Source organism: Papilio polytes, unplaced genomic scaffold (assembly GCF_000836215.1).
Source record: "Papilio polytes unplaced genomic scaffold, Ppol_1.0 DF823823.1, whole genome shotgun sequence".
Lineage (NCBI taxonomy): Eukaryota > Metazoa > Arthropoda > Insecta > Lepidoptera > Papilionidae > Papilio > Papilio polytes.
Genome location: NW_013525381.1, coordinates 921,320 through 941,047, shown reverse-complemented (window position 1 = coordinate 941,047; position 19,728 = coordinate 921,320). Strand labels below are relative to the sequence as shown.

Below are 19,728 nucleotides of genomic sequence, written 5' to 3'. Positions count from 1 at the left end.
GTTAAAGAAGTAAGGTTGTAAATGTAAGCTTCCTAAAATATTCTCACAAGCGGAAAATTATAATATATCTTGGTATGTAAGAAGGCGTGAAGTGGAAGTAATTCCGCGTTTCGTCTGATGAGTGTGGTGCCGGAGGAGCAAATTTATAAAGCATGTAATCAACTATACCTACACCAACATCAACGTATATTGAAAAAAAAATTTTTTTTTCATTTTTCAGTGTATACTCAATATTTATTTTACCTTCCCGAATAGTACAATAGTGAAAATGTGTAAACATTACATATTTCGAACCAACATAAAAAAACTTTGAACTTATAACATTTAAAAGCTATACATATACAAAGATGAGATAACACTGTCGATCAATAAGTATTCTCCGAATGTTACAATCTATCCGATATTCTTACCTACATATAGTATAATATCAAAAGTTATCTAAAACTACATACGTATGCTACGAGGCATACGGCCGATTAGTCTTCTGCGAAGCGGGTTACCGGTTGCGAAACTGTTGCGACAGAAAAAAATTAACGCTTCCACAATACGCTTATTTAGGTATGTTGGTACATATTTTTAAATTTTACTTTTCTCGCTATGAAGAGTAATATAATAATAGCTTTACGAATTAAAAAAAAATAGTTCTATACTGGCTGGTTAAATCAGAGATTTTATTTTTATTTTATAAATAAAAAACAACGCCATCTAGTCACAAAATGAAAGAACAGAAGCATTAAATAAATTAGGAGCTTTTCTTGTACTTTTTCTTGTTTTGAACCTACTAACTTGCATTATAATTTACTAGCTGTTACTCGCAACTTCTCTAACTTGAATTAAAAATTTCAGTTGACATGCATTTTTTTTATTTTTGTATAGTTGGTTACCTAATCTTCAATTGGTCTTCCGATTTTTATGTAAATCATCTCTGTATATATATTTTTACAGCAATATGGAATCTATACCAGTAGGACCCGTACCCGTGCAGAGGAAGTGTCCTTGTTGCGGTAACTCAATCGTTTCAAGAATCGAACACAAACCCTCGGCTAAAACACATTTGATCGCTGTGATCCTTTTCGTATCATTGTAAGTATTGACAATGATGTCCTAAACAATCTTACTAATGTTATAAATGCGAAAGTTTAGATGTATGGGTGGATGTTTGTTAGAGTTTGTCGCCTAAACTGCTGAACGAATCTCGATGAAATTTGGCATAGATATAGAGGATAGTCTGGAAGAACATAAAGGATACTTATTTTTAAAATTAAACGCGGACGGAGTTGCATGCGAAAGCTACTATTATGTTAAAAAAAATACAGATACATGAATAGATTTTGTATACGAATTATTAGCCAATTAAAAAGTGACATTCCGTGAGGTTGAAATGTCTTGGAAAACTCATATTAACTTATTTCTTTACTTGTTAACGTCTAGTAAAGCTATAGATAATTGTAAGAAAAAGTGTAATCTCTCAAACGATGGATTATTTTGTGTTTTAAGTGTCGAATTTGTTTGCTTTTATTAAAGAATTTGAAGCTTTTGACGCTTAAGATTTTTTTCCAGATGCTTGCCGTGTGTATTCCTGCCTTATTGCACAGATACATGCAAGAACGTTGATCATTACTGTCCCAATTGCAACGGTTACCTTGGGACTTATAAGCATTGATAATTCACGTTGTTATTTAAATAACATTAGTAGTTAGGTCTTTTAATATAAAGGTTACAAGTTACAACAAGATCAATAGGTTTTTGACATTTTATTGTAATTTATAAAAGTGTTTAACAAATCTACAGTCTTATATGTAACCGTTCACAATTTATCTTAATGGGTTTATATTGTAAATCAAGTTATCAAGGTAATTCCTTCTAACATCTAATAAAGTTTATTAAAAATGTTTATTTTTGTTTGATTTTGTATTTGAATTAATAAATTTAGTTAAATAGACATAAATGATTTGTAATTTTACCATCAAATTTTTTCCCTTAATTTTTTGCACGTTCAAAAGTTGCGGATATTTTTTCGTAGGCGCAAAATCTTTGAATAAAAAATTTTTCATTTAAAAAACCTTTGTACTACTCAAATGTTACTTTTTGGAAAGAAAATTTTAAGAAAGAAACAAATGCCTTATATGCATTTAATTTATAACATTACACAATATCTCTCACATCATTTTAAATGAATTAATTAAATGTAACTTTAGGCATAAAATATGTTTTAAGTTCTGCGTTAAATAACGGCAAAAGTATATTAATTTAACCTTAAAATACACCAAATAAATATTCATAATTCCGAACCACTGTTACATTACATGGTTTTTGAGCCGGGTTTCTTTCAGCCTGTGTATGATCCAATATAAGCGCCACAGTTGGTACAATAGTGATCGGCATTGTTACAGGAATCCATGCAATACGGCAAACAAGCAAACGGCCAACATCTGAAAATAAAATACTAATGAATGATGATTGATAACTGATGAACGACGAATGTAAAACGAAGAATTATATTATTATAATACAATATTAAGCATTAATAGGACAAGTTGTATTACCCGATAAAACACAGAAACAATGCCACCAAGTGAGTCCTTAGCGATGCGTTACGTTCAACGCGAGTAACAATCTGATGGCTGCAGGATTTACATACATAGGCCGTTGAGTTGGGTCCCATTCGATGTCCCACCACGACGGTAGGCACAACAGTCGGTATCACAGGCTGCACGTGTACCAGATTTGGCCCTTGTACCACATGAGGGTACTGTGACCCAGGGTTCTGTAGCCCGGGGTACTGTGGTCCAGGGTTCTGTGGCCCGGGGTACTGTGGTCCAGGGTTCTGTGACCCAGGGTATTGTGCATTGTTCTGTGGGGCAGGGTACGTTGGTCCCGGGTTTGGTGGCTCAGGGTTCGGAAGCCCAGGGTATGGCGGGGGGGCGGTCGGATGTTGAAAAGTATCCGTCCCATTATACACACTAGTCTCGTTCTTAGCTGGAATTTATTTTAAATTATAATATTATGTGAAGTTGTGAGCATATTGTTATTGTAGCAATGGAAAAAAATACAATGTACACATCCTTGACATTTTGAATAGCAAAATATTAAATCAACAACTATATGCTATTATCATTTTATTAAAAGTGAAACAACGCCTAAGAGTGTTTTTCTTATGTTATACATGTTTAGCGAATGAGTTTTAATCTAAGTCGAATGCAATGTCGAAGACATTAATAAAATACAAAACTAGTCAACAATATCAATTAAATATTGTCACTAAACAACGCAATATCAGAGTCAGCTGACATTTAACAAATTCCACGTAAACAAAACACTAAAGCATAGCCCTGACAAACAGTATTCTCACAATACTCAGTACTATTAAACCATTTTACTTACATACACTATTCGATTGCATTATAACATTTGCCAAAAACAACTAAGGATTCCTAGAAAAACGTAATTCACAATTAAACACACTCACAAATTCAGTCAGTCGATAAAATTGTTTCTGAACTAACACTGGCCAGAGATTACTGATACGGTGATAAGATAATCAGCACTACATATCAGCTTCTTATAATACATATATGTCTATCTCGCTCTGTTATTTAAAAATAATATAGTTGTCTCAAATATATTGTTATGACGCAGTGACTACTACTAGACATCTGTAACAATAAAAATAGGAACAATTTCCAACGGATTTATTTATAGTATCTCATCTACGCTTTGCTATATCTCGCTTGTGACCGAGACCGAGACCGCGACCGACCGACCGACCGATTCTGTAATCTGTATTAATTAATTTGTTTTCTAGTCATATTTATAGTTTACGTGTACAGTGGTACTTTTTTGTCATTATAATTGTCTATTAAAAAACGAATTCTCTAAATAAAATACCATGAGTCCATCAAAACTTTCTACCATTTTTTCTGATTGATCACGCCCTTTTTTTTGGTGAAAGGATAGCAACTAAATCATTGTTGTTTACAAGTACTCGTTAAAAAGAACAGATTTAATTAATTCTAATCTACAGTTAATTATATATACGTGTAAATACAAATGGTATCAACTAATACAAAAATCGATAAACAGCTTATGAGAAATTTGATTAGGAACATTTTCAAGAAAATATCTAATCGTGGTGTTATTTCTTTGAATTTAATTCACTATCTCAAGTATCCTTTTTCCGGAATAGTTAAGTAGTTTGTTTATCGGTTACGATTATTTGTATAGATTTCAATTCGAAACTAACATCCGAAAAAAACACATTCCGTTAAGGTCGTTACAAATAAAACAAATTAATTTAAAGTAATAATTTATTATTTACAAAAATGATAAATTACAATAAAAAATAACGATAATTTTTCAAGGGAAATCCCAGATATCACTTGAAAACGGTAAATGAGCGACAACTTATGTATAAAATACTGGAAGAAAAATATGTGAAATTATAAAACTGGCCATAATTATTCACTTCAATATGTTATACTCATAAGTACAAGTTACAAATTACACAATTTACTAAGAGTTACCTAATAAGCACTTATTTTCTAAACAAACAAAATAAGAACCATTCATCTCAGTGCTTGAAGTCGCGGGCGCGGACACGGTTGCCATCGATAAAATCAGACCGGTTAAACTAACTTTAAATTGCGAGTAAATTAGCTCCATCGTTAGTTAATTGTAAACCATAAACTTATGTATGAAAATCGCGTTCCCTACTCCGATATAATAATAATTTTCAGTTTCCTACAAGCATCTGAATTTACCATGAAAATAAATTATACAGTTTCAACTATCGAATAACTTGTATATAATCACATTACCATCCTTTGTATGTATTCTTAGATTCTTAAACAATCAATAGTTACGTATTGCTCAAACGTGCATAGTAACAGTCACGTTACTAAACCGCGTTAAACATCACTTAAAACATCGTCTATCTGTATTAAGTTATATCAAACCTAACCAAATAGTAATCCCAAATCGTTAGCCTAAGTAAGATCCGAGGTAGGAGTTGCAATTGGGACAGTAATGGTCAGCATTGTTACATGAATCCACGCAGTAAGGTAAACATACGAGTGGCCAGCATCTGCAAATAAAAATAATAATTAACTTTAGATCCGCTTGTAAGAAGACATTACCAGACAACATGTCATGTCTTTATTGAACAAAAAAAAAACATTTGAAAAAAGGAGGAAATAACCGATCATACTACCTACGTATGTCCTTTTGTAATTCTAATAAATATGTACAACTAAAATCAAAATACAGCATGGAATTCTAATTTAGATAATTTAAGATGACATTTAAAAATATATTGCAATCATTTGCAACAGTTATTTATAATTTTTACACTCAAAACAGAGAACGCCAGAAACTTACCCAACAACACACAATAACAAGGCAAATAGATGTGTCCTAAGTGATGGCTTCCTTTCAACCCTCGTTATTATTTGATTGTTGCATGATTTGCATATATAAAGCGATGGTGATGCGCCCATTTGGTTCCCTATCACCATGGTGGTGGTGACTCCTGGTACTACAGTGGCACCAGGATATGCCACCGCGGTTCCTACTATCACTGGTTGAGGAATTACTTGTGGTGCCGGGTTTTGTGGAGGGTCGGAGTATGGAGGCGGTGCACCTCTCTCTTTCACTGAAAAGGCGTTAAAAACATCATTATCCTGTTTTTTTTTCCTCCAGAGGGCCGATAGAATACGTTACGAGTTGATTACATTTAATTAAAAAAATTAAAAATAAACACCTAATCTACTTTTTTATAAAGATATCTCGATATAATTAAAAAAATCAGTTTATCGAAGTTGTAGATAAACATAAAAATAACAAAATATAAAATAAAAAACTTCAAAATTGATAAATTGATTTCGACATTGTCATACTTTGTATACAAATATGTCAGTTTGAAGTCCAGTTGACGTGTGCATTTTGTAACATGACAATTAGTAATTTACTCTGTGGCATTATATGTAGATGTAAAAACGCACACGACTTTTTTTTTAACGTTTTTTTTTCATTAACTATTTATACTTTAATGGCTCACAGAAATCTATGGAAGAGCACATTCTGTGGCGACCCTCCATAAGTACGAGGGGAAGTTGATGATGGTATATTTAAACGGAAGTACATAGTTTAATTCTTAGTCATTTTTATCCTCAAGTGTTTGTCATTCGTATCTTTGCACTTAAGATATGCAATATCGTCACATCCAATCTCAGAGTTTGTAGGAGATACGAATTGCTTGAATAAAACAAAGACAAAACAATAGTTTTCATCATTCACAACTAAACATAGAACAAACTTAATATGATCATTACCCTATTTTACGATTTGTGGGGACATTTTGTACTCTCCCATATCTATTAGCTGTACCATATATCTAAATTCACTCTCTTCATACGCATTTTTCACACAATCAATCCTTACTTTCCTCGTTCTTTCTCTACCATTGTAGTAATTCTCATTCTTTCACATAACATTTTTACTTTTCCTTTTAAAAATAATTACGTAAATATACTTACTTTCAGTTTCAGATTGCATTTTGTTAAAATTTCCTCACTTAAATCACTATTAAAAAATTATAGTGTATACACAACACGGTTTTTTGGTAATAAGACCAAAACTGATAAAAACTCAACGCAAAGGTTGAATATATTGAAAACGTACAATGTTCAATATCTTATCAGAAATATCTATTTGCCAAATGCCTTATCAATTTTTGCGATTCGCCGCAAAGTTACATTATTGAAATATTTCTACTCATGGTATTATTCAAGGAAAAGGTAAACTTTGTTTAAGTAAAGTATTAATTAATAAAACGGTGAAAAGAAGTCGGAGAAAATCAGTAGCACCAGTAACAGACAAATTAATCTTCACTCTCACTCTCAGGCGCTAGCTTAAAAACTTGAAAAAAAAGGTTAGCATGGTAAGCATGTTAAGATGGAAAAAAGAGGCGCATATGATAAGAAAAACTTAAATTATGAATGCAGAGGAATATAATGGTAGAGGTAAGTCTAGAAAGAGATTGATGGACTTTGTACAAGATGACATCAAGAAGAAAGTAGCTACTGAGATGACGGAGTATAGCTCGATAGAAAGGACATAAACCTGATGCGTCGACATTACGTGGGATACGGACTGGAAGATGATGACAAAAAGAAGTTAACTATAAAACTAACAAACAAATAAGATATTATCAATGCCCCAATGACGTATGCGTAGCGTCCTTTGATAAATTCCGATAGTCCAATGACTCACATTGCTATGACTCATTTTTTATCGTGTAAACACAAATAACACTTTGTGACATAGGACATTGAACAAACAAGATTTAAATTAATACAAGGAACTCACCGACAATGCTTACGTCACTACAGGAGGTCAAGGAAACGAAAAACCAAACACTCTTGTATTATAATAGACTAAGAATAAAAATAACTAGTGACTAAAAAGTTAACCCTTCAATGTATTTTACATCATCCTAGATAAAGCGTATGAATAGACTCCCAATTTGTATGAAAACAAGGGCCGACATCAGCCAGATAAGTTAATCTTGATGGAAAAGCTATTTAACTAATGGATGTATAGTGAGGAGCAATGCAAGCCGCTTGCAACCTCCATCCATCACTTACCAAGCGAAAAGTTAAATTAAAAGTTTGGTGCTACGTTATACTTAACGTCAGATTATTCTTCGTTAGAATAACATCGATGTTTCTACTGTTCGATGAAAATATTCTTACTTAAAATGTATTTTATCGGTATTTAATTCTAAAGTATAACAGTTAACGTTATCACAGTGTATTTGTTCCTCTTTTTGAAATTTTTAAGCTGCAATTTAGATCATAATTCAAAGGCTTTGGACTAAATTATCAAAGTTACTATCTTCAGCCCGCGACTCCGTTCGCGTGAAATTAAAAAGAGTAAGTTGCCTTTATGTTCTTCCAGACTATCCTCTACATCTATACCAACTTATTGAGTTCTGTTAAGCTGTTTAGACTACAAACACTGACAAACATCCATCCATCTAAACAATCGCATCTATAATATTAGTAAGAAGTAAGATTACAAGCATATTATTTTAGTACTAGCCTTAGCCTTTAGTTACTTTTGTATGTTTAAAGAAACATAAGTAATTAGCCTGTGTGTCCTTCCTGACTATCTGTTTCATCTATGCCAAATTTCATCGAGATCCGTTCTGCAGTTTAAGCAACAAACTTGAAACCATCTAAACTTTCGCTTATATAATATTACAAAGATCGATAGGCACATTTCTAATTGGACAATTTTTTAAAAGAGAACCACTTAATTAGTTAGGTAACAGTGATATCGAAACGTTACATTATTTGCATAATGTATTCAAATTCAAACTATGTATCCGCAATCTATTTAGTTAATTGCAGAGAGGTTGACTAAATTAAATTGGGGTAGGCAAACACATCCGGCTCTTTTCCGAAGCGACACGTACGTGGTCCGCATAACAAATGCCCCGATGGGATGCGTATTCTGTAAAACTGATGTCACGATTCATTTCCACAAGCAATATGCTAAATTTAAACCAGGGTTTAATTCTAATCTTTCATTATTTTGTATTCAAAATTTTAATCCATATTTATTACGGTATCAAAGCGTTATGTTTGATGAAAGAAAATAATAACCGTTGCAAAATTACACAGAGTTTTAAAAGCTGAAACGTTAAAATATACTGATTCTTATCAGAAAGAAAGCATACAAAAATATTAACCACTAGCTGTTACTCGCGAATTCGCCCAGGGGAAACTTAGCCTATGTTACTCAGTGATGACATAGATTTTTAATGGTGCAAGAATATTTGAAATAGGTCCAGTAGTTGATGAATTAATCCCATAAATACAAAAAAAAATCATAATAAGTAATAGAGCTATTGTTCAATATGATAAGGAGGTCGTTGAATCAATGTATTGAAATCAGATCTGGTGTTTGAGTGTCACAAGAGGCTCACCAGTTGCACAAAAGCCTTTATACGTCGAGCTTTGAGCAAGCAGTCGACTGATTAGAGCATCGCTTCGTATGGTTTGACGTCTTTGTATTATTCCAATTGTGAAGCTAATTGTCATTGTTGAATTGGTTTCCATTGATTATAACATTAATGTTAGGTTAATTAAATATTAGAAATTAAAGAGAAGGGAAATTAAGATTATTTTATTAATTTAATATGTCAATACTAGCTTACGCCAGCGACTCCGTCCGCGTTGAATTAAATAAACACAAAAGTGAATAGTCTATGTGTTCTTCCAGATTATCCTCCACATCTATGCCAAATTTCATCAACATCCGTTTAGCCGTTTAGGCAACAAACGCTAACAAACATCCATCCATCCATTTCTAAACATTCGCATTTATAATATTAGTATGAAGTATGATTATCAGTTATGGTAAAATTATAATATGGTTCTATTATACGAGTACAGCGTATATCTTAGTTATATTTTTAAATTAATGAATACAAAAAGGAAGGGAAAACGTAATGAAAATCGCCAGTGACAAGCCACATAGGGGGAAAGTGTACACACTCGAAATGACCGCGTACACTCGAATGTTGGCTAACTTTATTATTGCTTGTTCTCATGAGGGAAACTGGTGAATAATAATGAACTTTGGGAAATCCCTAAGGAGTCGTATTTCAATGACGGCTATAAAAAGTCAAGTGAGTTTAGCCAGATTCAGATTGTTTGATATAGAGTCTTTTACGATAATTATTAGCTTTATTGGTATAAATAAAATCTTTGCAAGGCAATAACATTTTTCAATTATTTTTATCAGTATCTGACAAATCCATAACATAACTGATAGTGACAATGAGCTGAACAAATGTTGACGAAGCTACCAATGTATTTTTGTACAATAACAAACAATGGAAGTCGTCACTAAATTTTTCTAAATTCCAACACATTGTATGCTATCCAATCTTGTCAGATACCTTATTAGTCACATATGCAAATGTGGGTCCCCGAAGGCAAAGCCTTGGTAAATACGCAGGCCCCTAAGGAGTTAATGTTTTCAGCCATTAACTCGACCGAGCATTTATGAAATTCGTGCCCACGATCCGAACAAGATTACACGACGACGCTGTCATGTTTTCATTAACAGGGATGACGGAATTATAAATGTCCTCTATATATTTTTACACGATTATACTTCGTTGTTTCTACGAATGAGTACACAAACTATACGTCTACGGTAGAAAAAAATCTCATAATTACTGAGATTCATTTTCTTGTATTTCTACAAAAGCTGTTAATCAGATGCTTTAAACAAACAATTTGTTGGCAGATTTAGTACTCATAGAGTCCATTTTCTTCAATTAATGATTATAATTCATTGAATTTATAAATACATCATTAGTATTCCTCCCAGTTAAGTAGAAAATCTGTTGTAGAGAATCTGAAATTTAATATTGTTTTACTTCACCAAGTTTACTTTAGTTTAATTTTCAGTGTTGATTTATGTCGAAATATAACACCTAACTATTCTGACACCCCTATTTCCTCCCGCTCGTTACCTGGATGATAGCACCTCGGGCGTTCGTTGCGTCTTACACATCGGCTAGTTAATTCTGAACCTTGTTAATACATCGCATCTCCCTTATCACATCCAATTACACAAAGAACACGGGGGAAGGTGGAGGTCACGGAAAAGTGGGAAAATTGGCAGCAGGTAAACCGTATTTGCTAATGGAATACAGATGTGAAGATGAACATTCTGAGGTTTACCGAAATTCCGACGCGTTATTTCTCGTAACCTTAGACGTAGATGTTCATATATTCGTTACAAGTAAACAAGGAAACACGATTTTATACTCTGATTGACAATGTACTGTACTGTTAATGGATTACTGGAAAGAGATATGCTACTTCTAATTAGATCGTAATAAACAATGTTTTCCATAAATTTCATAGCAATGTTAACGTATTTGAAGCTTCATTTATCCACATCCCTTCAAAAGACAAACATTTACTTACTGAAAAAATATCTTAAACAATTAGAAAATCTATCAGAGTTTATTTATGAAACAAAATGTGTCATGTTTAAAGTACTATAAAATTTTAACAATATATAAACTAGAAAAGATTTAGCCGTTGCGTTCTTTCCAAGTCCCAGGACAAACACAATTCGAAACACAAATAGAGAAATGTTCACCAGAATTCGAGTCGTTTCGCTCGGAATAGTTCAAACGTTGAACGCAGCCGCGCTGGCGATGTGGCGCTAGTGGACTTTGGCACGGGGTACGCGGGGAGGGGAGATCGGAAGTGACGTTGCAGCCAGATAATAACCGTGGGCGGGCGGCGGCGCCCTAGTACAGTGCAGCTTCCGGGTCGCGCGACCCGCGAGCCACGGTAATCTTCGACGTACGTACGTAATTTCCCAAATTGAACAGTGAAATACATGAAACCGCTCTTACAATGTTGCTGTTTTTTATTTCAATTTAATTACTGTTTTTTTAAATATGCATTCTCAGCCTATTACCAAAAACATTTAAGGTCTAGAAATCGTTTATTTGGCTAAATAGTTTGCCTGAGGATTTAACCAACTGAAATAATTGTCCACTTTATTTACAGTCTAAATAGTTCCAACGCTATGCAAACAGAAGTGCGATAGGTTCGTTTATCAAAGAGAATACGTCAACATACCACGAAGGAAACCAGAAGATATATAGAATAACAAAGTATTTTGGTATTAAATTTAAAAATAATAATACGACTCCATTCATTGTATTGTCCACTGCACCCCTCACAATTCCGTGTAGTGACCCGGGGCGCGCCCGGTGGGTAAACAGTCGCTAAGTAACCGGTACACCTGATCGCAACACTCGTAACACCGGAGTGAGACTGCCCTCGCTGCAGCATAATGAAACGCAAACATTGTCAAGTGACGTTCTACTTCACATACTAAACGCCACTCGGAAATAATCGAACTTTGTTGAGTGACATCCTCGTGTTAATGAAAAAAAAAACTCAAATTAACTTTAAGCGTCGTTCAATACAACATTTAAAAGAGTGTAAAACAGCTTACTCAAACAATTTTTAACAGGAACTGTAAACAACATTGACTTGAAAAACAACCTTCTTCTTCGCAAGTCTTGAATATATTTGTGTAGTTAAAATGGATTCTGTTGACTGCTTCAATTAGAATAATATCGTCCATGACTTTGTACTACGTTTGGACCAATCAATATACAACTAATTCATTAACCAACATAAATTCATGTCTCCTGGAAGTAAACTTTACAATAACGCTTTTACAAACGTAAAACAATACGTTTAATCTATGATCTACGCATACCTTTTTATTGCCATTGTACCTTCATGTTTCATAAAGACCAAATCGTAAGCGATAAAAGTCATAATGTCCAGCATTACATCGTGTTGCCGGGACGACGTTAACCGGACGGTGGGCGAGTACGTGGCGGGAATACCTAATATGTGTTGATTAGCTTCCAGGTACGGGTATTAGTGAGATAGACACTTTGGTACGCCGTACTGAATACCTATGGAAATCCCTTAACCTCTGGAGATTATGCAGATGGAATAATATTATCTAACAACCCAGTCGCGTTATAAATTGCCAAGTTTAAGCATAATTTTTGTACCTGTCCTAACAAAATATTTTTTGTTGTGTATGCAAATTAGGTGATATTATTTAAACTTCATATCCGTTTCCGCAAACGTTTTCATTATATTCATTTCCACTGGGGTTTGGTTAAGTACTTGTCAATCTCAATCGTAATATTGAAGAGGTTATCTGAAATTCTATCACAATTGTCTCTACGCTCGACTAATGATCAATGATTCAGTTAAGAGATTTAATTAAGTTCTTATTTAACCTGATAATTTATTGAAGAAGCGTTAAATATAAAATATAATCGAAATATAATTTATATGTGTCATAGCCAGTTTCTTAGCTACGTTTAACTTATAATTTTTGGTTCGATAAATTCATGAAACGTGTATCCGAACTACATACCTTGAGTTTTACATAGGTCAACTTAACACTTATGAATCGCTTTGTAATGACAAAATTAGTGTAAACCTCAGAAACCCAGCATAAATCAGTTTGCTACATTTCTTAAATTGCATCTTAAAATTGTTGTTATTTATTTAATGAAACAGTCCGTGGTCTTATTTTCGTAAAAAATAAAAACTCAGACGAAAAAAATTTAAAATTCACCAGCCGTAAAAGGGCTTCTGGTAACTTCCAGTGAAATCTTTTATTTTGATATCGTTAATGTCCCCTTTTCGTTTAGTTATAGCAGCTCAATGTTGTGGAAGTGCGTGGAAAAGCCAAGATACGGCAGGAGCCCTACAAATCATAAATATTGCAAAGGACGTACCGATTTATTCCGGACAGTTTGAAATTTTTAAACGAAAAATCACATACGGCTATTTGGTGAAATAAATAAAATTGGAAATTTAACTCACCCTAAAAATTGTAGAGCGTTTTATAAACCAGCATTCGCTGTTATTTAAATACTTGACATGCATTTTTTAATTCATGTAAATAAAACTAGCCCAGACAAACTCGCATAGTATATTTGTAATAAAACGTGTAATAGGCCGTACATTAAGGACTTACAGAGCTCTGGGATATTTGAACAGTGGAACAGAAGTCATAGAGTAGCTAGTAGCGGTTCACTCCAGCTCTCGCTCGACGTTTCCATTTCCCGAATGTTGGTGGAATTTAAAAGTGTCTAAGCAAGTAATTGCTCTGCCAGTTACCGAGCGACGGATTGGTAAACTTTGTGGCTACACTGGTTTATCCCCGATTTTAAACCTTTACTAGTTATTTAAAAAAACAATGAAATATTTTCACGCTGAAGTAAAGACTATAAATAAGCGAAAAAATCGGTAAAGACAATTTTATTACAGTTCTTTAGTTATCTACAGTTTTTTAAAACACATTTTTGGCGTTGATGTTTATTTTTTTATAAAACTTAGACTCTAAAAAAGGAATCTCACTATCTCGTCAATTAACGAAACAAATTTACAATGGTATTTTTCATCTTAAGGATAACATAATCCTATGTAATTTCAAAGAATTATGATTGTACTGACATGTGCACATGTGAATACCAAAATTTAACGGCAATTAACAACAGTTGCATAAACGAAAAAAAACTGTTTGATGATCGAAATTGAACCGGTCCCCTTGGGGCGCAGCGGTCACTGATAGAAACGATTCCACTGTTTAAATAATCCAAAAATAACGAGCTAGCAATTAAATACAGCTTTGAGACAAATATTGATGGGTCTGAATGGGAGCTCACATCAAAGGAAGCGAACATACGCGCCTCATTCATTATAGATAATCCTTTCTGCGTAATTGTCAATATGTTTAGAAGCCGCGTGTGCGTCTGCATTCATTGGCACTGTACCTAACTTACTTTCTATAAGTTGAAAATGTTATCGATCTCATTTCCGGTGTTAAAACCAATGGATACGGTTGTTGTATTGACTTTAGTTATAAAACTCCATATTGAGGCATTCTGACAAGTATAGTGGCAACACATCCTTGCTGACGGTTGCTTTGAATAACATTATTATTATTGTCCAATGGAGTGAGCATAGTACAGTTTAAAGTATTTGCCGTAGAATCAGTAGTAGATTACAAAGAGGTATTGTAAATAGAAAATACAAAAACGGTTCAACTAAATGATCTAAAAAAAAGTAAATCTGTAAGTACAAGTTACTAATTCACCCTAAATGTCATTTGTATTGAAACGCATGGGTTTTAAAGGGCTTAATGATTGTGTTTTGAAAGCAGGGAATGTTGAATGTTTGTTTTAATTAAATTGGACCTCTATCGTAAGGTTTGCGTGGGATGGTCAATAAACGATTGTATATTTTGTTTTTAAATTATGAAACCTTAATCTATAGTGGACACAATTAGAATTGTCAAACATGCTTTTAAGCGTTCCTATGGCGAGTTTCCAATCATCTTTGAAGAAATAACCTTTATTTTATTAGCGTTCGATTCATGATATCTTTTAAGTCATCAATATAATTTTAATGTTTTCGAAAACAATTTGTAAACAAATTTAATAAAACTCACACCGAAATCCATTAAGCAAATAATGAAACTTTCAGAATCACTATAAAACCTTTTACCGTGCGTGGATTAAAATCCTTTTAGGTAAAAGTTACAACTGTAATCCCACTCTACCTACCATTAAAACGCCTCTACGTCAAATATCCCCACTAATACTGAATTCCACTAGGCTTATGTAAATCCGTAGCTGTAATTAGATCACTCTACTTTCAAATTTATGCATTTCAATTAGTTTAAGATTTTATAAATGACTAGCTGTTGCCATGCGACTTTATCCGCATGGAATTATAAAAATTTTATTTTATTGTTTACATGTGTCAAATTATCAATTGCAAATGTCAAAATGACATGACATGATGACAAAGCATAGCAACCTAGCTTCCTTGATGTTCGCAGCAACTTATGGTCTTTTTCCCACATTAGGGTTTTAATTCAAAATAATTACCCCTAAGTTTAATGGTGTGAAAATATATAGCCTAAAGCGTGACGTAAGTGTAGGGTTTTTTAGTAAAGAAAAAATTATTCAAAAATATTCTGTAATTGCTGACATCTTAGGCAACAAAGAAGTGTGTGTTTAAGCTTTATTATAATAGTATAGAAATTAACTTCTCTAATTAGTTAGTTAGTTCATCCTTGATCTAATTTATCATGGATCTTTGTTTACTTTACAAAACTATTTAAATTCTTTATTAAGACTGCAAATAATAGGTTATTATGGTATTCTGTAGGAAATGATAACTATTATACAATTATACCGGTCAAAGAGAACTACATATCGTTATTAGTAAACATATAGATTGACAACAATCTTACCCTTAATACTAAATTTATTGCTTTAAAATTGCATATGACCAATTTGAAGTAGCCGTATAATGTCGTTTGTCCTACATTTATGTTCGGTGTTAATTCGGGTACATTGTCTGACATTTTTCGGCTCTCTAATCTTGTTAAGCAAATCCAACGTAAGCGTGACGCGGGTCCCGGAATTGTGTTAGCACGTACGTTTTTTGTAGTGTTCCTCATTTACCTTTCCGACGGAATTTTATCGCATAAACAAAATTTTACTTCAGCCACCTTATATTCTTATAGCTTCGCAAATATGTGACTAGAATATTACTATAAGAGATACGAAAATTTTGTCGCCGAAAAACGTTAGCGGTGCTTTTTCTTACGAACATATATTGGATTATATTTTTAGTTTACTTGAGATACTTACCTTATCAACATAAAAAACCTTTATCACATACAAAATTACTTCTTCCAATTGATGTTAGTAACTACAGTATGTATATTCTTCGTATATCGTATCAATAACAGGCTAAATGAACTATTCCAATAGTTTGTCAACAAACAACGTATCACATAAATCCGAGACAGTACACAATCTTGGAGACTACCTACTTCAAATACCGGAGTCTGCATACGTCCCTCGTTTACCTCCGAGCTCATGCAGTATATAAAATCGAATACAGAGTTTAAAGCCTTCCCAGTTTGTAGTCGGGTATGTCATACTTAAGCCACGGAGTTGGCGAGTTATAACAAGACAAACTTGAATCTAGCCTCGCTAACAAGTCGCGCTACGGGCCGCAGTCGAATATTGTAATCGGCTTAGTTACTCCCACTCTTGCCTCGCAACCCTTGAATAGGATTAAATACTGGCGAACGAGACGCATGCGAGATAATTAATGTTGAAATTGTTAACTTATAAGCAGACTTATGCATATGTTGGAGTTATGTGTAGGCTCTGTCGAGTTCATTTCGTACGTGATTAAACTTCAATGTTCGTAAAGGATTGTTCACGTATCAAATGAACGACTCTTTTCGAACACTTTCCGAAATATTTCTTTGACTAAAATGATTATAAATTGAAGAAAATCCTCTCTAGAATAGAAGAAAAATTACTAGACATACATTATTGGAGACGTAGACTCTACAATTATCGGTTTGCCGTATTAAAACTGCGGAGTCCAAGCATCACCTTTATTCGCATCTTAAATGTCATAGATAATTGATTGCCCTTTTTATTTAGTGTTTCACGTAACAATACCTTGCTTAAAGATGTTTTAAAATAATTGTAAGTAAGTCTGGAAATGTTGAGTAGACTAGACTAGACATTAAAATTAACTAAGGTAACTAAACAAAGTTATAAGATTCTTTTCAATTAACTCAGGAGTTAACCACTTAATTTATTTCTTAATATTGAGCTGCACATCTTTACGTTTTAACAACGATTTAATTTTAACAAACAATATAAGTTTCGCAACAACATCGATCGAGGATCTCGTCTCGCCAGACTCAAGGCTTCGACAATAAAAGTTAAGTGCAGTCTTCCCTCCCCTAATCTTGAGAGTTACGTGAGGTATTAAGAATTTAGGAGACATCCGGGAAAGCCCCCCGTCATCGATTGGCCTCCGGATTGTTGTTTTTATAGCCTTTTCTGATTCTTAGCCTCGGCTACACCTGACGTTCGTAAATTTCATCGTTGAAGGCTGTCAGTTATTACAGGCTGTTAAAAGTAAGCTTCACTCAGCCCATTTTTTGACGACATTTTTGTATAATAGCTCTGCTTTACGTAGTGACATAATTATTTTTTATGTTTTTTCCTGTCTTAATGTACAATTTAAGAAAGGTGATTTTAAGATGGATTGTATATTTCAAATTAGCTATATTTTATTCTTTGACATAATAGAAAAACTTACATTTTCATGATTAATTTCAAAGAAAACTAGAGTATATCACAGGATCATTTATATCCAAAAGTATTATACTAAATACCATATACTATCTAATACAAATAATACATCTCAATAAATGACTTGTTCATAATTAACAAGACAACACTACAACTGAGGGCGTAGCAACCCGGCTACGGCGTAGGCAGTGACGGAATCACTAACATAAACATTCGCAGTAAAATCCCCCAACAGAGGTCGCAATTTATCGAGGGAAGCAGACGTATTAAAACGGGAAAAAAGAAGTCTGATGGGTATGTACTTTCATTTGGGTGCAGTAAAGTGAATGATCTGTGTAAATATGCGAGCTTGTGTCGTGTTCAGTGAGCAAACAGTGTAAAGGTTGTGATTCCTGTCTATATCGTTAGATGCACTAATGGATACAGTAATTGTTTAACAGTACAAAAAATAAATGTATTGTCTATTAATAAAACTGATAACCATTGACACACATTTTTTTCAATTCAGTTTTAAAATTCTAATAATTTGTATTTAATGAAAAATTCTGTTTTTTTTTTAGATTTTGATAATATGTAAATGTGACATTATCTGCAATATTTTAAAGGTCGATGTTGGAAGGGAAGGTTAAAGTGTCATATCCACAATCTAACGCTTAAGGCACGAGGAAGTTCAACTTTTATCAGATTTCAAACTTGAACCTTGTCATATTTGTAAACCAAATAGGATCAATTGAACGGTATATCTTTTGTTATTCCATTTGAAATAAAATATTTACAACACTTTACTTTAGAATATAAAAACTGGAAATAATATAGTACTTTTTTTGGGATATATTCAATTTCAGAAACTAAATCGAATTTGAATTGAGATCCTTTTTCAAGACAAAAATTTAGACTCGACTATGTTCATCGGACTCGGCTACAGCAAATCCATGCGTTACCAAGGCCTGCATACTTTTTTTACTATTCTGTATATTCTATTCGTATTTATAACGCTACGTTTGCTAAATTTGAAGATATTTTTATCTACACCAATAACTTCAAATGAGATTTACAATTAAATAGCACAAGCGTGTTCTTTGAATTGTTAAATCTGCGTTGAAATTAGTACAATCTTTGTACTATTTTATTTATTTAGTCTAGTAACTGTAGAGTACAGGTAACGATACATAAAACATGTAACACTCTTCGAGAAGGAATGTAGCGAACGCTGACTTTCTAATTAAGCCAGCCTGAGTTACGAGCGCCGATGTGACGCCGGATCAGGCAGCATGCATCGGAGGTACCTGTAATATTACCACTCTAATTTAAACTCTATCTAAAGCCAATAAAGTTCAATTTAGCAAGTGTAGTTTAATGTGTAGGTGATTTACAGGTGGAAGTGATTTATGTCGATGCACGCTAGCAAAAAGTTTAAATACATTTGGTTTCTAGTTCTAATTACGGATGCATTAAACGTTTCGTACATTCGATTGCTCAGGATTTATGGCTTTATATCTTATTATAAAAGACATTTTATGTTATGGTTATATTTAATTTTCTCCTATTAAAATGTGCTTAGTAAAATGTGCTAATAAAAATTGAAAACCGTCGCTTCGGTGTACACCGAACACATGCCGAATTATTTCCTTTTCATTTTTTTTAGTTATTTCTTTCTTTTTTCAAATATTTATTTCACCAATGACAAAATTCGACAACAGAAATCTAACCTAATACTTTGTAAAGTCAACAATTGTAATCCATTTGTACTATGTCCTTGAAAATTATGTACGAATAGAATTTAAAATGTCACCTTATTGAAAAGGTAACTTAAAGCAGGGAGTTGTAGGGTTGTTCCGACAACAACGACACTTATGTATGCAAAGCGTACATACATGACGGCGAAATATGTCAGCCGTAGACCTGATATATGATAGGCTTCACGGCTAGCTGTTAACTTATGG

General features: G+C 33.3%; 3 protein-coding genes across 3 annotated transcripts; 1 reads left to right on the top strand and 2 right to left on the bottom strand.

Annotated features, from left to right (window-relative positions):
• Positions 1-444: 444 nt before the first annotated feature.
• On the top strand, positions 445-1,894 carry LOC106103369 (lipopolysaccharide-induced tumor necrosis factor-alpha factor homolog). Its single transcript, XM_013283113.1, has 3 exons — positions 445-558; positions 946-1,083; positions 1,561-1,894. Exons 1-3 carry the CDS (start codon positions 455-457, stop codon positions 1,661-1,663), a joined length of 345 nt encoding a protein of 114 aa, XP_013138567.1. The 5' UTR covers positions 445-454; the 3' UTR covers positions 1,664-1,894.
• Positions 1,895-2,146: 252 nt separating this feature from the next.
• Positions 2,147-2,995, bottom strand: LOC106103368 (lipopolysaccharide-induced tumor necrosis factor-alpha factor homolog). Its single transcript, XM_013283111.1, has 2 exons — positions 2,547-2,995; positions 2,147-2,432 (listed from the first exon to the last, which is right to left on the bottom strand). The coding sequence occupies exons 1-2, from the start codon at positions 2,663-2,665 to the stop codon at positions 2,330-2,332; spliced, it is 222 nt and encodes a 73-aa protein (XP_013138565.1). The 5' UTR covers positions 2,666-2,995; the 3' UTR covers positions 2,147-2,329.
• Positions 2,996-4,766: 1,771 nt separating this feature from the next.
• On the bottom strand, positions 4,767-6,639 carry LOC106103365 (lipopolysaccharide-induced tumor necrosis factor-alpha factor homolog). The gene is made up of 3 exons (XM_013283109.1): positions 6,534-6,639; positions 5,377-5,650; positions 4,767-5,083 (listed from the first exon to the last, which is right to left on the bottom strand). The coding sequence occupies exons 1-3, from the start codon at positions 6,550-6,552 to the stop codon at positions 4,981-4,983; spliced, it is 396 nt and encodes a 131-aa protein (XP_013138563.1). The 5' UTR covers positions 6,553-6,639; the 3' UTR covers positions 4,767-4,980.
• Between the last annotated feature and the right edge of the window lie 13,089 nt (positions 6,640-19,728).

Coding starts and splice junctions, on each gene's coding strand:
- LOC106103365 (XM_013283109.1), bottom strand. Junction 5,084..5,376: donor TTGTTATTGTGTGTTGTTGG/GTAAGTTTCTGG, acceptor TTTTATTTGCAG/ATGCTGGCCACTCGTATGTT.
- LOC106103369 (XM_013283113.1), top strand. CDS start 455: ATGCTACGAGGCATACGGCCGATTAGTCTTCTGCGAAGCGGGTTACCG. Junction 559..945: donor TCCACAATACGCTTATTTAG/GTATGTTGGTAC, acceptor ATATTTTTACAG/CAATATGGAATCTATACCAG. Junction 1,084..1,560: donor GTGATCCTTTTCGTATCATT/GTAAGTATTGAC, acceptor ATTTTTTTCCAG/ATGCTTGCCGTGTGTATTCC.
- LOC106103368 (XM_013283111.1), bottom strand. CDS start 2,665: ATGGGACCCAACTCAACGGCCTATGTATGTAAATCCTGCAGCCATCAG. Junction 2,433..2,546: donor TTGTTTCTGTGTTTTATCGG/GTAATACAACTT, acceptor TTTTATTTTCAG/ATGTTGGCCGTTTGCTTGTT.